This window comes from Indicator indicator, chromosome 22 (genome assembly GCF_027791375.1).
Source record: "Indicator indicator isolate 239-I01 chromosome 22, UM_Iind_1.1, whole genome shotgun sequence".
Lineage (NCBI taxonomy): Eukaryota > Metazoa > Chordata > Aves > Piciformes > Indicatoridae > Indicator > Indicator indicator.
The window spans coordinates 16542729-16556686 of NC_072031.1; the positions used below are offsets into that span (position 1 = coordinate 16542729).

Genomic DNA, 13958 nt, shown 5'->3' on the forward strand with positions numbered 1-13958 from the left:
TTCATGGGACATGCTAAACCCAGCTCCAGCTGGGCAAGACACAAGAGCGTGATGCTGAGGGACATGGTGGTGGCCCAACAGCAGCAGTGGATTGTGAGCTCTAGGCAAGGGGTTAGACTTGATCTCAAGGATCTCTTCCAACCTCAACAGTTCTATGATTCTGTGACTCTGACCCTAGGAATGCCCCAAGGCCTCCAAGGCAGGAGTATGGCAAAACCTGGGACAACAGGAGCAGGTGGAAGGCAAAACTCCACACAGCAAGCTCAGGTCAAGCCCTTAGGCTGTGAGGCCATGCAGGACTCTGTGCAGCCACATCTCAGGAGACATCAGCTGAGCTCTGCTCTCAGCTTTCTGGACAGGGCTTTGGAGACACAGAAACCCACCCTAGGTTTGTACTTGCCTCACACCCACTCCAGCCAGAGCAGCCTCCCCATGCTCACATCCACAACCAGGAGAACCAACCAAAGAAGGAATGCCAGGGCTGAAGCACCCAGGTGCCTCAAAGAACAGAGGCTCTGTTCTTTGAAGCACCAGTGCTTCAAGAACAGAGGCTGCTTCTCCAGCACAGTGACTCAGTGCTTTATTTTCAGCATTGGGAGAGGTACCAGACCAGCAGTGAGCTCCAGGTAACCAGTTGGTGCATGGCACTTTGGGTTGGTGTCCTCACACTGGTGGGATTGAGGCAAAAACACAAGTGGAGAAAAGCCTCCACCAGCAGCACAGCTCTACCCACCCCCTCTGTGTCTTGTACTATCATCTAAAACACTCATGGGTTTGGTTTGGGGGAGATTTGGTTTGTGAGACAGAGGGAAGGCCATGGATCAGATGGTGAATTGAGGATAAATCAGTGTCAGAGCCCTTTGGAGGGAATGCAGCAGTGATTCCTAAAGTGAGTTGTGCAAGGAGGAACCGTCAGTACCAGTGGATTTACAGCACAGTGATAGCTCTGGTGTAAGGCCAAGTCAGAATCAAGCCCAGAGGGAAGTCTAGAACTGTGTCTACTGCGTGCAAAGAAGGGCAGAGAGGGAAAATTCCTGGAGGCTGCCTGCAGGGATCATAACAGCATCGTCGCCCTAGCACCCGGCAGGGTTTGTGTAGGACAATTCATACCATGAGCCCAGAATAGCTCCAGAGATTAACCCAGGCTCTGACCTCATCTAATCCAGCACTGCTGCCTGCAAATGCCAGCACAGGGACTCTGGATGGCACCAGCACAGGGACTCTGGATGGCACCAGCACAGGGACTCTGGATGGCACCAGCGCCATGCCAGAGCCATCCTCTCCTGGCTGCCATCCGGAGGGTGTTCTGCCTCCTGCCCTGCCCCCTGCCTCAGCTGAGTGAGCAGTGAAGCCACCTCAGAGCTCAGCAGAGGCAGGGCCAGAGGGAAAGGCAAACCCAGCTCAGAAGCAGCTGCTCCCAGCAGGAGGATGCTGGGGAGAAGAGCTGGTTGGGGAGGGGGTGAGGGTGGGCGAGACAGCCCCAGGCAAACGTCACACAAGCCACCACCCCTCAGCAGGCACACAACTGCAGCTCCCCTGTTTTCTCCTCACTTCCCCTGTCCTCCCAGCATCCCAAACCAGAGCAGCCCTGAGAGGGAACCAGCCCAGGGAAACCAGGAGCTTCTTTGGGGTGTCTCTTGCTCCTGGTGCCCCTTTGACCAGAGGTGGTGCAGCCCAAGGTGTGAAGGCAGGATGAGGCCAAGGGCAGTGTGCCAAGTCAAGCAGCTCGCTTACTTCTCCTTCAGGTCTGTATCTGCTTTGCCTAAAAGGGGGAAGGAAAAGTCAGGGCTCATGTTTCATGCTCCAGAACCCTTCCAAGCCCCTTTCCTGGGGTCATTTTGCTATGTGCAAAGATCTCACGACCACTGCAGTCCAGCAAGTGGGACAGCAAGTCATGGCTGGGGTCCTGCTCTGAATCCGACCTCACAAAGCCTTTTGCTGGACACCAAGGACAGGAGGATGCCTTTCCCCACAGACCTGCCCCCTGCTCATAGGGCAGCTGCAATATCCAGAGCTCCCACACAATTCCTCCGTGGAATGAACCAGCAAACCCTCCAGCTCCGTTTATGCTACTACAAGAGCTCCCAGCTCTCACTTTGCACCACCAGCACCCAACACTCATCCATTCTGGGTCAACAACTGCACTTGATGATCTTAAAGGTCTTTTCCAACCTGAACAATTATTCTAAGATTTCCAGAGCTAAAGATGTATCCAGGAGCTCCAGCACACTCCCAGCCTCACTGTGGGAGGGCAGGGAGCTGGCAGCAAGCCACCAGCTGAGCAGATTGCTGGAGGCTGAGATTTATTTAGGCTGCAAGTGGCTTATCTGCACAGCCAGCTACGCCCCACCCAGAGCAGCACATCACACACAGCCTTGGGGGGCTGTCAGCTGCTTCCCCACAACAACCACTCAGGCTGAAACAATCACAGAATCATAAAGGTTGGAAGAGAGCTCTTAAGGTCACTGAGTGCCAATCACCAACCCAACACCACCATGACCACTAAACCATGTCCCCACGTGTCATGGCCACAGGTTTCTGGAACACCTCCAGGGATGGGGACTCACCACCTCCCTGGGCAACCTGTTCCAGTCCCTGACCGTTCCTCACATCCAACCTAACCCTCCCCTGGTGCAACTTTAGGTCAAAGAAGCTGCAGTGAGTACCTTTAGGGATGAACTTGAGCGAGCTGCTGAATATTCAGAAGCGGGACTGCCCCCTCTGGGGCCCATCGTTGAGGAACTCATGGCCCAGGCCGTTGCCACACTTGCCACAAGTCACCTGGAAGGGCAAGAGGATAAGGCTCAGGAGGCCTCCCTCAGCAGAAAGGCTGAAGGAATGAAAGCCTGGAGGAGAGCTTTGGGGTTTGCTGCTCCCCAAAAGTTCCAGCACCGTCACCTTCAGAGCCCCGGGCCGCTCCTGCCGCTTGGCCACGCTGTCGGGGTGCAGGGTCTCGGTGAAGGCTGGCCATGGGGAGGAGTGCTCGTACTTGGCACGGCTGGAGAACAGCTCATGGCCACACTTGGCACACACGTAGATGCCTGGGGAGAGCAGGGGAAGGGTCAGTGCTGGGGGCACCCCGCTGGATGGCTGCAGCAGACGTGAGGATGTCAGCAGCATGATATGGGACATCTGCCCACGCTGGACTTTGTGCCAACGGGGAACTGCCAGCTGCTGCTGCAGTGCCAGGCAGGCGAGCAAAAGCTTTAGGGGCAGGACCCACACACCCTGCAGGGGGTCCTCTGCAGCCCAGCCCCAATGCACACAACCCCTCCAAGAGGACCCTATACAGACCCCTCGCCCCGGTCCCATCGTTGCAGGCGGGATCCTTCTCCATCCCTCTCAGCAGGAGGATCCCCTAACTAGGATCCCAGAAAGGGGATACCCACAGGACCCCAGAGAAGCGACACCAGAGAGAGAATCTCCAAATAAGGACCCCAGCGAGAGGATCCTCAAGAGAGAGAAGCGCCCAGCAAGGACCCCAGAGAGGTCCCCAGCCCGGTCCCACGGATGGAGTTCGCCCCACACCTCCTAACGCTCCTCATTCCCTACCCAGCACGGTGAGTTCCGGTTCTTCGGGAGACACCCCCTGCCCACCCCCCCGACCCGACCCCACCGGCTGCCTACAGTCCCTCCCCGGCCCCCCGGGGCCCCCTCGGTCCCGCTCACCCGGTTTGAAGTGATCCTTGAACACCTCTCCGCCGAAGAACGAGCAGAAGGACATGGCCGCGCTCGCCGCCCCGGCCCGGTTCCGCTCCCACCGCTCCCTCCCCGCTCCGCCCTCGGTTCCGCCCCCACCGCTCCCTCCCCGCTCCGCCCTCGGTTCCGCCCCTGCCCCAGCCCTGCCCCTGTCCCGCCTCTGGGAAGCCTCCCCGCGGCCGACAGGGGGCACTGTGGGACAGCCGGTACGGGCTTGCGGGGGGGAGTCCCGGTACCGGAGAAAGAGGGGGTGGGGGAATGGGACACGGGACACAGGGGATGGGCACACACGAACCCCACCCCCGTGGGACACCCCAGCCTTGTCCCCGCAGCCCCACCCCGGATGATGTCCCTCTGGTAAAGGCAGGGGGGAGGCGGCAGGAGAAGTGGGGGGGGGGGGGTGCGGGGAGGAGTGAGGCGGAGCGGGGGACCCGGCACGGTGCTGCGGATGCTCCGGCACCTCCGGGTAGAACAGGCTGAGCTACACCCTCCGCTCCCGGCATCGGTTATCCACAGCCACCGACACCGACCCTTCTTTCCCGGCACCGGCATCACTCCTTGGATACCGACACCGGACGGCTTGCTTCAGCACCGGTACCGGCTCTTCTTCCCCAGCACCGGCAGTGGTACCCTCTGATCCTGACACCGGCATCCCTCCTTGGATCCCAGCACCGGCTCTTTGCCGGCGCAGGATCGGCTCCTGGCTCCTCTCCCGGTACCGAGACCGCCCCTCCTGTCATTCTCCCCAGCACCAGTTCTTCCCTGGCACTGGGACCAGTCCATCTCCCCGGCAGCACCGGGACCGCTCGTCCTTCCCCAGCACCGGGACCAACCGTTCCCCGGTGCCCCCGGAGCGCTCTCCTGGCCCAGGTACCAGCACTGCGGAACAGCGCGGGGAGGACCACGGGAGCAGGCGAGGACCCCCGGCGGCGCTGCCCGGGGTTGGCTGATGGAGGTTGGGCACAGTTCTGGGTAGGAACTGCCGGGGGGGGGGTCCCCAGCACACACAAGCCTGGGCTCGTTGGGGACCACCCACCCCACCACGGCAGCGAAGGGATGGGGACATATGTGGGGTCTGAGTCCTGTCCCTCGTGGGGTGTGAGGGGCTGGGAGGACGAGGAGGAGGCAGCAGCTTGGCGTGTGGCAAGGTAAGAGCTTTGAAGGTGAGCTGCAGGCTGACTGTTCCTTGGCAGCCAGGAGGAGAGGAGCTGCATGCAGCTTCTGCCTTCCAAAAATCCAGGCACCAAGGTGCCCCAGAGGAAGTTCAGGTTGGGCATGAGGAACAATTTCTTCCCCAAAAGGGTTGCCCAGGCCTGGGACAGGCTGCCCGGGGCAGTGGTGGAGTTCCCATCCCTGGAGGGGTTTCAGAGCTGTGGAGCTGTGGTGCTGAGGGCCATGGTTTGGTGCCCTGGAAGTGCCGGGGTAGTGGTTGGACTTCATGATCTTAAAGGTGCCTTCCAGCCCAACTGATTTTGTGATTCTTCTTCCCCAGTTTTATCTGAGGACCCTCGGGTGAGGCCTCAAACAATTGGATCTCCCAGGAATTGCACCCTCCATGGTGCAAGAGCAAAAATGCCTTTTGACCAGAAGCTGGGGACTGTCCCACAGCAGAGCCCTTGGGGTGTCCCTGCTGCCTGCTGTCCACCAGCCAGGAGCTCAGCCTGGGGCTGTGCCCAGTGAAGAACCCCCAGTGTGAGGCCAGTGCTGGCAATGCTCCTGCCCACTGGGTGTTGCCACTTGGAATTAGGTCAGGACTTTATCCTGGGCAGGGCTGAGCTCCCAGCTCCAACCCTGGGGATTGATGATCCATGGCAGGTGCCCAGGCATGGAGAGGAGGAGGAGGGCTCTGGCTGCAGCACCATGGGGTGGCAGAGAGAGGAGGACACCTGTGCCACCATGGGTGATGTCCCTTGTGACCCAACAGGATCAGATAAATGAGGTGTCAGGAAGTGCTCCAGAGAGACTCTAGCTCCTTGCTCTCCCAGTGGCAGGAAATCTGCCCCAGTGTCTCCTGGTAAACCCTCAGAGAAGCATCAGTGTGGAGGATGGAGCTGGGATCCCATTTGTGGCCAAGGAGGCCAATAGTCTGCTGGGGTGTGTGAAGAGCGAAGCCAGCAGGCTGAGGGAGGTTGTCCTGCCCCTCTACTCTGCCCTAGGGAGGCCACATCTGGAGTCCTGGCTCCAGTTCTGTGCTCCCCAGTTCAAGAGAGACAGGAAACTGCTGGAGAGAGTCCTGTCCAAGCTGCTGGGGGTTCTTGAGCAGGAGGTTGGACTGGATGATCCCCAGAGGTCCCTTCCAACCACACCATGCTGGCATTCTGTGACCCCATGCTGCCCTACCCATCACCCACAGTTACATTTGGAGGTCACAGTGAGACTTTCTTCCAGGCCTAGTGTTCCTCAATCCCAGTCTAACCCAGAGCTCTCCAGTTCCTGTGCTAATAACCAGCACTTTGGTTTCTGCAGTGATCCCTTTGGAGGTAACTGGATGAGGGATTTCCAGCTCCTCTGGCTGAGTGACAAAAGCCTCTTCTGCTCCCTGGCAGAGCCATGCCACCAGCCCTGTCAGCAGTGCCAGCCCTCCGTCCCCCCTAATTAACTGGAGAGGGCTGCCCTGAGCTCAACTAACTCTGCCGAGTCTCCTGCTAAACGATGGCCCTCAGCACTACAGCTCTGTTCTTTAACCACCTCCAGGGGTGGGGATTCAACCACCTCCCTGGGCAGCCTGCTCCAGTTGTTGAGAACCTTTCCAGGGAAGGATTCTCTGGACATTCTTCTAATGTCCAGCCTAAACCTCCTCCAGCACAACCTGAGGCCATTTCCTCTTGTCCTGTCACTTGTAACTGGGCAGAAGAGACCAACCCCCACCTGGCTCCAACCTCCTCTCAGGGAGCTGTAGAGAGCAATAAGGTCTCTCCTCAGCCTCCTTTTCTCCAGGCTGAACACCCCCAGTTCCTTAGCTGCTTCTCAGCTCTCCTGCAGACCCTTGGCTCTGGTGTTTCCAAGAGCAGCAGTCAGTAGGGACCTCATGTCCCTTGCCAGCTCTCCATGCTCCACCAAGATTCCCAGACTGTCCTCAGAGGGACATCCCACACAGCACTTGTCCCTTCTGGGAGCTCCTGGGGCTGGGCAAGCCAGGTGTTGTGTGGAGGCTGTGAGGAGCATCCCCTCAGAGCTGTTTGCTTGTGCCATCCCCATTGCTCCATCACTGGGTCGTGCCCACTCAGCTACTTGATGAACCTTCACACTCAACTACCCTATAAAGAGCGGGAGGATGCCCCCAGCCCTGCATGTCCCCATGGTCACACGCTGGGGACTAGCTCTGGGCTGGAAGGTTCATGCTGATGTTAAGGAGCCACCTCAGGGGCCACCTTTAGCCTTGAGATTTGCTCTCTGAAGATTAAGTCAGCTGCAAAGCCTTCAGCAGGGCTGCTCTGTGGGGAGCTCTTCATCTTGGGTTGCTGGTGGCACCCAGCAGGGTCCATCCTTGGTGCTTCTCATCCTCCCTGGCACCCACGCTCCCCAGAAGTGCTGGCTGGGTTTCAGCAGCATTTCCAAAGCCTCTGCTGCTCTTGACATCTCTGCCAGAAGAAAACCCCCATACACACCCAGGCTATTCTTGTCTCTGTCTTCCACCCTGCTAATGGTCTCTCAGGAAACAGTCTCGTGGGGTTTTTTTCTTTTTTTTTTTTTTCCTTATTTTCCTTTTTTTTCCTTTCTTTTTCTTTTCCTTTAGCTGTTAAACCTCATGAATCCCAGAGAGGTGGCAAGGAACAGGCAGGCACAGCAGAACCCCAAGCCCGCACCAAGGAGCTGGGGTCCTCCTAACACAGCCAAGGGTGGAGAGTGGTAGCCAGGCAGGACCAGCCAAGGACCAGCCCCAGGGCTTTCTGGTAGGCATGCTTGGAAGGCAATGGGCAGCACTGGGGATACTGGGAATGGCTGTGACACGGAGCCATTGAGAAAGCCACATGATGAAGGCCAAGCAGGGGTCCTGGCTGCCATCACAGAATGGTTTGGGTTGGAAGGGACCTTTAAATCCATCCTCCTGCCAGGCTCAGATGGGGGTGTTGGGGAAGGGCTCTCATCTCAGGTCCAGGTCTGTTGCTCATTTCCCACTGGTCGCTCCCCGTTTTGCTCTCTGGCTGCTTTGCCTGCTGCCCTGCACCACTCTGTCTGCTGCGGGGTGCCAGCAGCCCTGCCCACAGGATGCATGGCACCAGGGTGGCTGCTGGGGGCTGGGTATCCCCTGGGCTAGTTTGGGACTGAGAAGTGGCTCCTGTAACTCAGAGGCAGAGCGGAAGCAGAGAGGAAAGGTGGCTGCCGTTATGTAAAGGGTGCCGGCGGCAGCCGCGGCACTGCTGGTGCTGAATCTAGAGAGGAGCTCCTGGAGTGAAGCCCTCTGAAAATCCAGGGCGACAGACAGCCTGAGGAGCAGCACCCGCTGGAGGCAGGGTCCGGCCCAGCCACCGATCCCCTGGGATGTGTCCCTGCTCCTGCCACGGAGATGCTGCGAGGGGAAGAGGGTGGTGGAGAAGCTTAAGCCCCCCACCCCCACCCCGAAGCTGCTGGGTGCTGAGCTCAGCTCTGCAATGGCACTGCAGAGCCTGTCCTGCAGCCTCCGTCCTCCCTCCCCAGCTCATGCAGCCCTGCTGCATCGGCAGGAGCACAGCAACGGAGGGCTCATAGTGTCCTGGGGACAGGACAACACTTGGCCATGGCCAGGAGCACCCTCAGGGTTATGGAGGCTTGATATGATTAGAAAACTGTGCTCCTGCAGTAAAGCCAGAGATTGCCAATCCCCTGCCTGCAGAGCATCCTCAATGCTGCACTGGGGCTGCTGCACTGGGGCTGCTGCACTGGGGCTGCAGCCTGGGCTTGCTTCACTCCAGGTTCAGGCAAGGCATCAGGTGAGGGTCAGGGCTGCTTGGTCAAGCAAGCAACATTCAGAGGAGTCAGAGCCCTGCCCGAGGGGGAAGGCAGGGCCGGGGCAGGGCCATGCCATGCCCGGGTGTGGCTCGGAGCTGAGCTGCTGCCTTGCTTTCTCTCGGCAGCCGCAGCACCGCGGGCGATGCGAGCGATGGCAGACCAGGCTGCGGTGGCAGCAGAGGCATCTCCAGCCATGGCACCATCGCCAGGCTCACCTCAGCGGGGGGACACTGATGGCCTAACGTCCCCTCCCACCGGCACCACGGAGGACAGCGGCGGCAGGGATGGCTGCGGACTAATTTTCACCACGGATGGGGACACAGAGCGTCCCTCCTCACCCCCAGCCGGGGGGATGCTCCTGACTGACTTCCCACGGGCCCACCCGCCCCGGCTGAGCCCGGCCAAGTCCCGCACGGCGCCGTCCTCCCCCAGCGTGTCCCCCTCCGAGAGCCGAGCAGCCCTGCTCCGGCTGCGGGACGCCAGGCTGGAGAACACCCGGAGAAGGCTGTCGGAGGCTATGCAGGAGCCCCTCAGCCGCCTCAGCCGCCTCATGGCCGAGGAGAGCAGCCCAGCGCCCTGGGCAAGGGCGGGTGCCGGGGGGCAGGAGCTGGGGGGCAGCCCCGGGCAGGTGGGGAGCCGTGGGGCTGGGGGACACCAGGCACGGGACTGGAGCCCCTGGGAGCCCACCCAGAACTGCCGCTACGAGATCTGCTCCTACGGGGACGTGATCCAGGTGGTGGAGGTGGCACAGCAGAATGCTGAACCTCCACTGCCACCCCCTGAGGAGCCGTCACCGGCACGGCCAGGGGGCACAGTGCCAGGCAGAGCCCTCACCTCCATCGCCCTCCTCGCCTATGGCTACTTCATCCTGCCGCTGCCGCCCTATGCTGCTGGCCTCTGCCTGGGGCTCATCTGTGGGCTGGTGCTAGGCTTCCTCACCATCCTCCTCCTCCTGCCAAAGGCTCCACCAGTGCCACGAGGACCATGGGGCCACCTCCGGCCCAAGCTGCTCCTGGGGGAACCACTGGAAACTCACCACCTTCAGGTAGGAGAGGCCTGTGGGGGCTGGGGGGCAGCTGGATGGGGTGATAGGAGACAGCTGGATGGGGTGCTGGGGGGCAGCTGGAGCAGAGCCCCAAGTTTGGACAGCACTGAGAAGGTGCTGAGCCAATGTGGGAAGCAGCCAGCTCTGTCCCTCCCCACCAGGGCTGGATGAACCAGCTGCACACTTACGACCCTGAGCTCTTCCACCCCTCGCTCACACACTCGGTGCTGGCCACGCTGGATGGGGCCACCCTCAAGCTCTCCTACCCTAAGAGCAACGTCCCACGCCGAGCCACCTGCGAGGAGGAGCCTCTCGAGGCCACCTTCGTCAGCCACCGCTGCTACGACCTGACCGATGCCAAGGTGAGCCTGGCAGTGCCAAGGAACATCCCCCAGAAGAAGGGAGCTCTTCCCTTGCGGGAGCCTTGGCCTCACCACGGCTTCTGGTGTCGTAGGTCTTCCTCTGCCCACCCAGCCTGGCCCGAAAGCGGACGTGGAACAAGAAGTACCCAATCTGTGTGCTGCTCCCTGCCCGGAGCTGCAGGAGCAGCGAGGAGCAGGACACGGAGCTGCAGAGGGAGGAAGGGATGAAGGCTCCAACGGCAGGGCAGGAGGTGCCAGGGGGCTGCAGGGAGAGGTGTCTGTACCTCTTTGGGAGGACAGGCAGGGAGAAGGAGGAGTGGTACCAGCACCTCGTGCGAGCCTCCCGCGGGGCACCTAGCAGCAGCCACGGTGAAGCCAGGACAGGTGAGAAGCAGCTCCTGTGGGCTCTGCTCTGCCAGGGCTGATCTGGTGGGAGCTGATGTGTGCCAGGAGGACAAGCCCTCGGTAGGCAGCAGTGAACATGGCAGGAGACGGAGACCCAAGAGTATTGGCAGCAGCAGGGAGAACTTTGAGGATGTCCCGTTCGTGGAGGTGTTCCAAGCCAGGCTGGATGAGGCCTTGAGCAGCCTGGGCTGGTGGGAGGTGTCCCTGCCCATGGCAGGGGGGTGGAACTGGATGGTCTTTAAGGTCCCTTCCAACCCAAACTGTTCTATGAATCTATGTCCCTTGCCAGCACAGGGTGGGTGGCACACCACTGCCATCATGCCATCCTGACCCACTCATGTCCCCAGGCATGGGACCAGCTCTGCAGAGCAGTGGCAGCAGCAGTGGAGGGAGCACTGAGGACATCCCTTCTGCTGTGCCACCCAAGGACCTGGCAGGAAGCACCCAGCAGGAGGTCTTCCTGGATTACAGCACCTACATGGCCCGGTTCATGCCAGCGTGGGCAGGGAGCAGCCCAGACCAGAGCCCCTCTCACAGAGCTCTGGGCAGCCCCATGCCCACTAAGGTGAGTGGGACAAAGCCAGCACTGGGAGGGGGACAGGAGAACTAAGCAGAGGCTGATGGACCTTGTGTGCAGCCTCTCCCAGTCTTGTGGCTCCTCTCTTGGCACCCAGCACTGCGGGTTGCACGGCCACAGCAGGGTGGAGAGGAGCCCCCAGCCAGAAGGTCCCAGCACTCATGGGGCCCCCTGGCTGCAGGGGCTCATGGGTCCTGTGGCTCCTGTGCCCCCTGTGCCCCCACAGCTCAGCGAGGACAGGCTGGGGCACAGCCAGGCCTCCATGGCCTGGATGAATGCCCTGGCAGGACGCATCTGCTGGGACTTCCTCCGGGAGCCCTACTGGGCCCAGCAAGTGGCCAGCAAGATCCAGAAGAAGCTGAGCAAGATCAAGGTGAGGCAGGAGCAGCAAAGCTCCCAGGGCAGCCCCTTCCCCGAGGCCCCACAGCAGGGGGCAGGCTGTGCCGAGCATCCCTTTGTGGTTCCCCCACCAGCTGCCCTACTTCATGAACGAGCTGGCACTGACAGAGCTGGACATGGGCACAGCCATCCCCTCTGTCCTCAGTGCCTCCAGCCCCACCATCAATGACCGAGGTGAGAGCCCTGCACAGCAGCAGGGACCCCAGGGCTGCCTCCCCAGCAGCTGTTATCAAGGTGCCAGCCTGGTCCCTGAAGCAGGGAGGCTTTAGCAGCCCTGTGGTGCTGACAGGGCTTTGTCCCATCCCTCTCCCTGGCAGGGCTCTGGGTGGACATGGAGGTCACCTACAGCGGCTCACTGCAGATGACACTGGAGACCAAAATGAACCTCTGCAAGCTGGGGAAGGAAAGTGCTGCAGAGGAGAGCAGCCCAGCAGAGGCAGGAGGAGAGGGGTGAGGAGACTGTGCCTGGATGGATTACATCCTCCTCTTGCCTATGCAAGGTGAGAGGGTGCTGGCCCCAGGGCACCCCTGTGACACGCTCCTGGGTGCTGGCAGGGCCAGGCCCCGGCTGATCCTGCTGGCAGACAGCGATGCTGAGTCCTCCAGCGCCGGCTCCTCTGACGAGGAAGAAGTCTCTGCTGCAGAGCCCATGGGAGCCCTGGGGGAGAAGGTCTCACCCCCCGGCACCGAGGGGTGAGAAGCTGTTTGGGGTCTACCATGGGGTGTGTGGGGAGGTCACAAAATCATAGAATGGCTTCACTTGGAAGGGACCTTAAAGGCCATCCAGTTCCAAACCCCTGCCATGGGCAGGGACACCTCCCACCAGCCCAGGCTGCTCAAAGCCTCATCCAGCCTGGCATTGGACACCTCCAGGGGTGAGGTGCCCACAGCTTCTCTGGGCAACCCGTTCCAGTGTCTCAACACCTCACGGTGCAGAACCCCTTTCTGATGTCCAATCTAACTCTCCCCTGCTCTAGTTTCAAGCCATGCTGTGGGAGGCACGGTGCTCCCAGAGCAGGACTTTGGGGACAGTTCCCTTGGGGAGACAACACAGGAAGGCCAGGCACATGGTGATCCACCTTCACAGGGGGCCCCTGTCCCTGCTGGGTGCTGTGGCAGAGGGCTGGGGGACAGCAAACTCAGTGAGGGCTGAGGGTCCCCTTGCTTTAGCCACACCAGCGGCAACAGCACGAGCAGGAAGATCCTGCGCTTCGTGGATAAGATTGCCAAGTCCAAGTACTTCCAGAGGGCCACTGAGAACGAGTTCATCAAGAAGAAGATCGAGGAGGTCTCCAACACACCCCTGCTGCTGACAGTGGAGGTGCAGGAGCTGGCAGGCACCTTGTCTGTCAACATCCCCCCGCCGCCGACGGACCGTGTCTGGTACCAGCTCTGCTTCCCCTGCGCTTCCTCCCCTCTTTTCCCCAGCTCCTGTGGCTCCCTGCAGCTCAGCCAAGGAGCCAGCTCTGGGCCTTCAGGGCATGAAGCTTTCTGCCTCTTTCCTCACTCCCCACAGGTACAGCTTCCGAGTGCCCCCTCAGCTGGAGCTGAAGGTGCGGCCGAAGCTGGGCGAGCGGGAGGTGACCTTCCTGCACGTCACCGAGTGGATTGAGCGCAGGCTGCAGCACGAGTTCCAGGTGCCTGCTCTGCTCAGGGGCTCAGCAAAGCCCCACACCTCACCTGGGGTTCTCTCTGCTAAAAGCCAGGGTCTGGTCTGGTCTGGTCTGGTCTGTCCAGCTTTGGACAGCCAAGCAACAAACCTAAGGAACCACCTCTGAGGGCTTTGAGCACTGGAGCAAAAGTGGTTTCCTCCCAGTAAGTCCAGCCCCAAGCAGGGGGTGAGGAGCATCAGCAAGTCTGAGAGAAGCACCATCCCTAGGTCAGCAGCCTCCCATCCCATGGTACCTGCTGGTTTGTTTTCTGCCTCTCATCTCTGAGGTCTCTGCTCAAAGGGCAGAAATGTCCTCACAGATACTTAGGTATCCAAACTCCCAGCTGAAGTCTGGTCCCTGCCCTCTGCCATGACCACTCTGAAGCCATATATGTAGGCAGGGCAAAGAAAAGCTGCTCCTGCTTGTCCCCACCCACAGCTATCTAGAGGTGGTGATCCTCTAGGACCAGGTGCAGTCAGCTGCTGCTCAGAGGATGTGAGCTCAGAACCCTCCACTCACAATCCTGACCTCTCACTCCAGCTGCTGTGGCTCCTGCCAAGGCCACTTCCCAGCAGGTGTGGCACCAGGCAGGCAGTGTTTCCTTGTGGTTCTTCTTTCCAGAAAATTTTGGTGATGCCCAACATGGATGACCTCATCATTCCCATCATGAGCTCTGGCCTGGATCCTCAGCCACCCCCAGGGGCACTGCCCAGGAACCTACCAGCCAAAGGAGAGAAGAGGCTCTAACATGCAGCCCCATGGGCAGGGCAGAGACACTGCAGAGAGCTCAGGGACCTCGCTGGGACATGGGGACACCAAACACACCCAGGGCTATGAGTGGGATCTCAGCTTCTTGGCTCATCTCATCCTCAGCACTGCTGCAGCAGAGC

General features: G+C 60.3%; 2 protein-coding genes across 2 annotated transcripts; one reads left to right on the forward strand and one right to left on the reverse strand.

The window, feature by feature from the left end:
• Nucleotides 1–1730: 1730 nt before the first annotated feature.
• Nucleotides 1731–3724, reverse strand: MSRB1 (methionine sulfoxide reductase B1). The gene is made up of 4 exons (XM_054391138.1): nucleotides 3670–3724; nucleotides 2899–3041; nucleotides 2667–2781; nucleotides 1731–1762 (listed from the first exon to the last, which is right to left on the reverse strand). The coding sequence occupies exons 1-4, from the start codon at nucleotides 3722–3724 to the stop codon at nucleotides 1731–1733; spliced, it is 345 nt and encodes a 114-aa protein (XP_054247113.1).
• A 5046-nt stretch (nucleotides 3725–8770) lies between these two features.
• Nucleotides 8771–13815, forward strand: LOC128974547 (testis-expressed protein 2-like). The gene is made up of 11 exons (XM_054391206.1): nucleotides 8771–9673; nucleotides 9835–10035; nucleotides 10128–10419; nucleotides 10788–11005; nucleotides 11199–11390; nucleotides 11491–11590; nucleotides 11734–11866; nucleotides 11972–12109; nucleotides 12587–12799; nucleotides 12933–13053; nucleotides 13690–13815. The coding sequence occupies exons 1-11, from the start codon at nucleotides 8771–8773 to the stop codon at nucleotides 13813–13815; spliced, it is 2637 nt and encodes an 878-aa protein (XP_054247181.1).
• The last annotated feature ends 143 nt before the right edge of the window (nucleotides 13816–13958 follow it).

Coding starts and splice junctions, on each gene's coding strand:
- LOC128974547 (XM_054391206.1), top strand. CDS start 8,771: ATGCGAGCGATGGCAGACCAGGCTGCGGTGGCAGCAGAGGCATCTCCA. Junction 10,036..10,127: donor ACGACCTGACCGATGCCAAG/GTGAGCCTGGCA, acceptor CTGGTGTCGTAG/GTCTTCCTCTGCCCACCCAG. Junction 13,054..13,689: donor GGCTGCAGCACGAGTTCCAG/GTGCCTGCTCTG, acceptor TCTTCTTTCCAG/AAAATTTTGGTGATGCCCAA.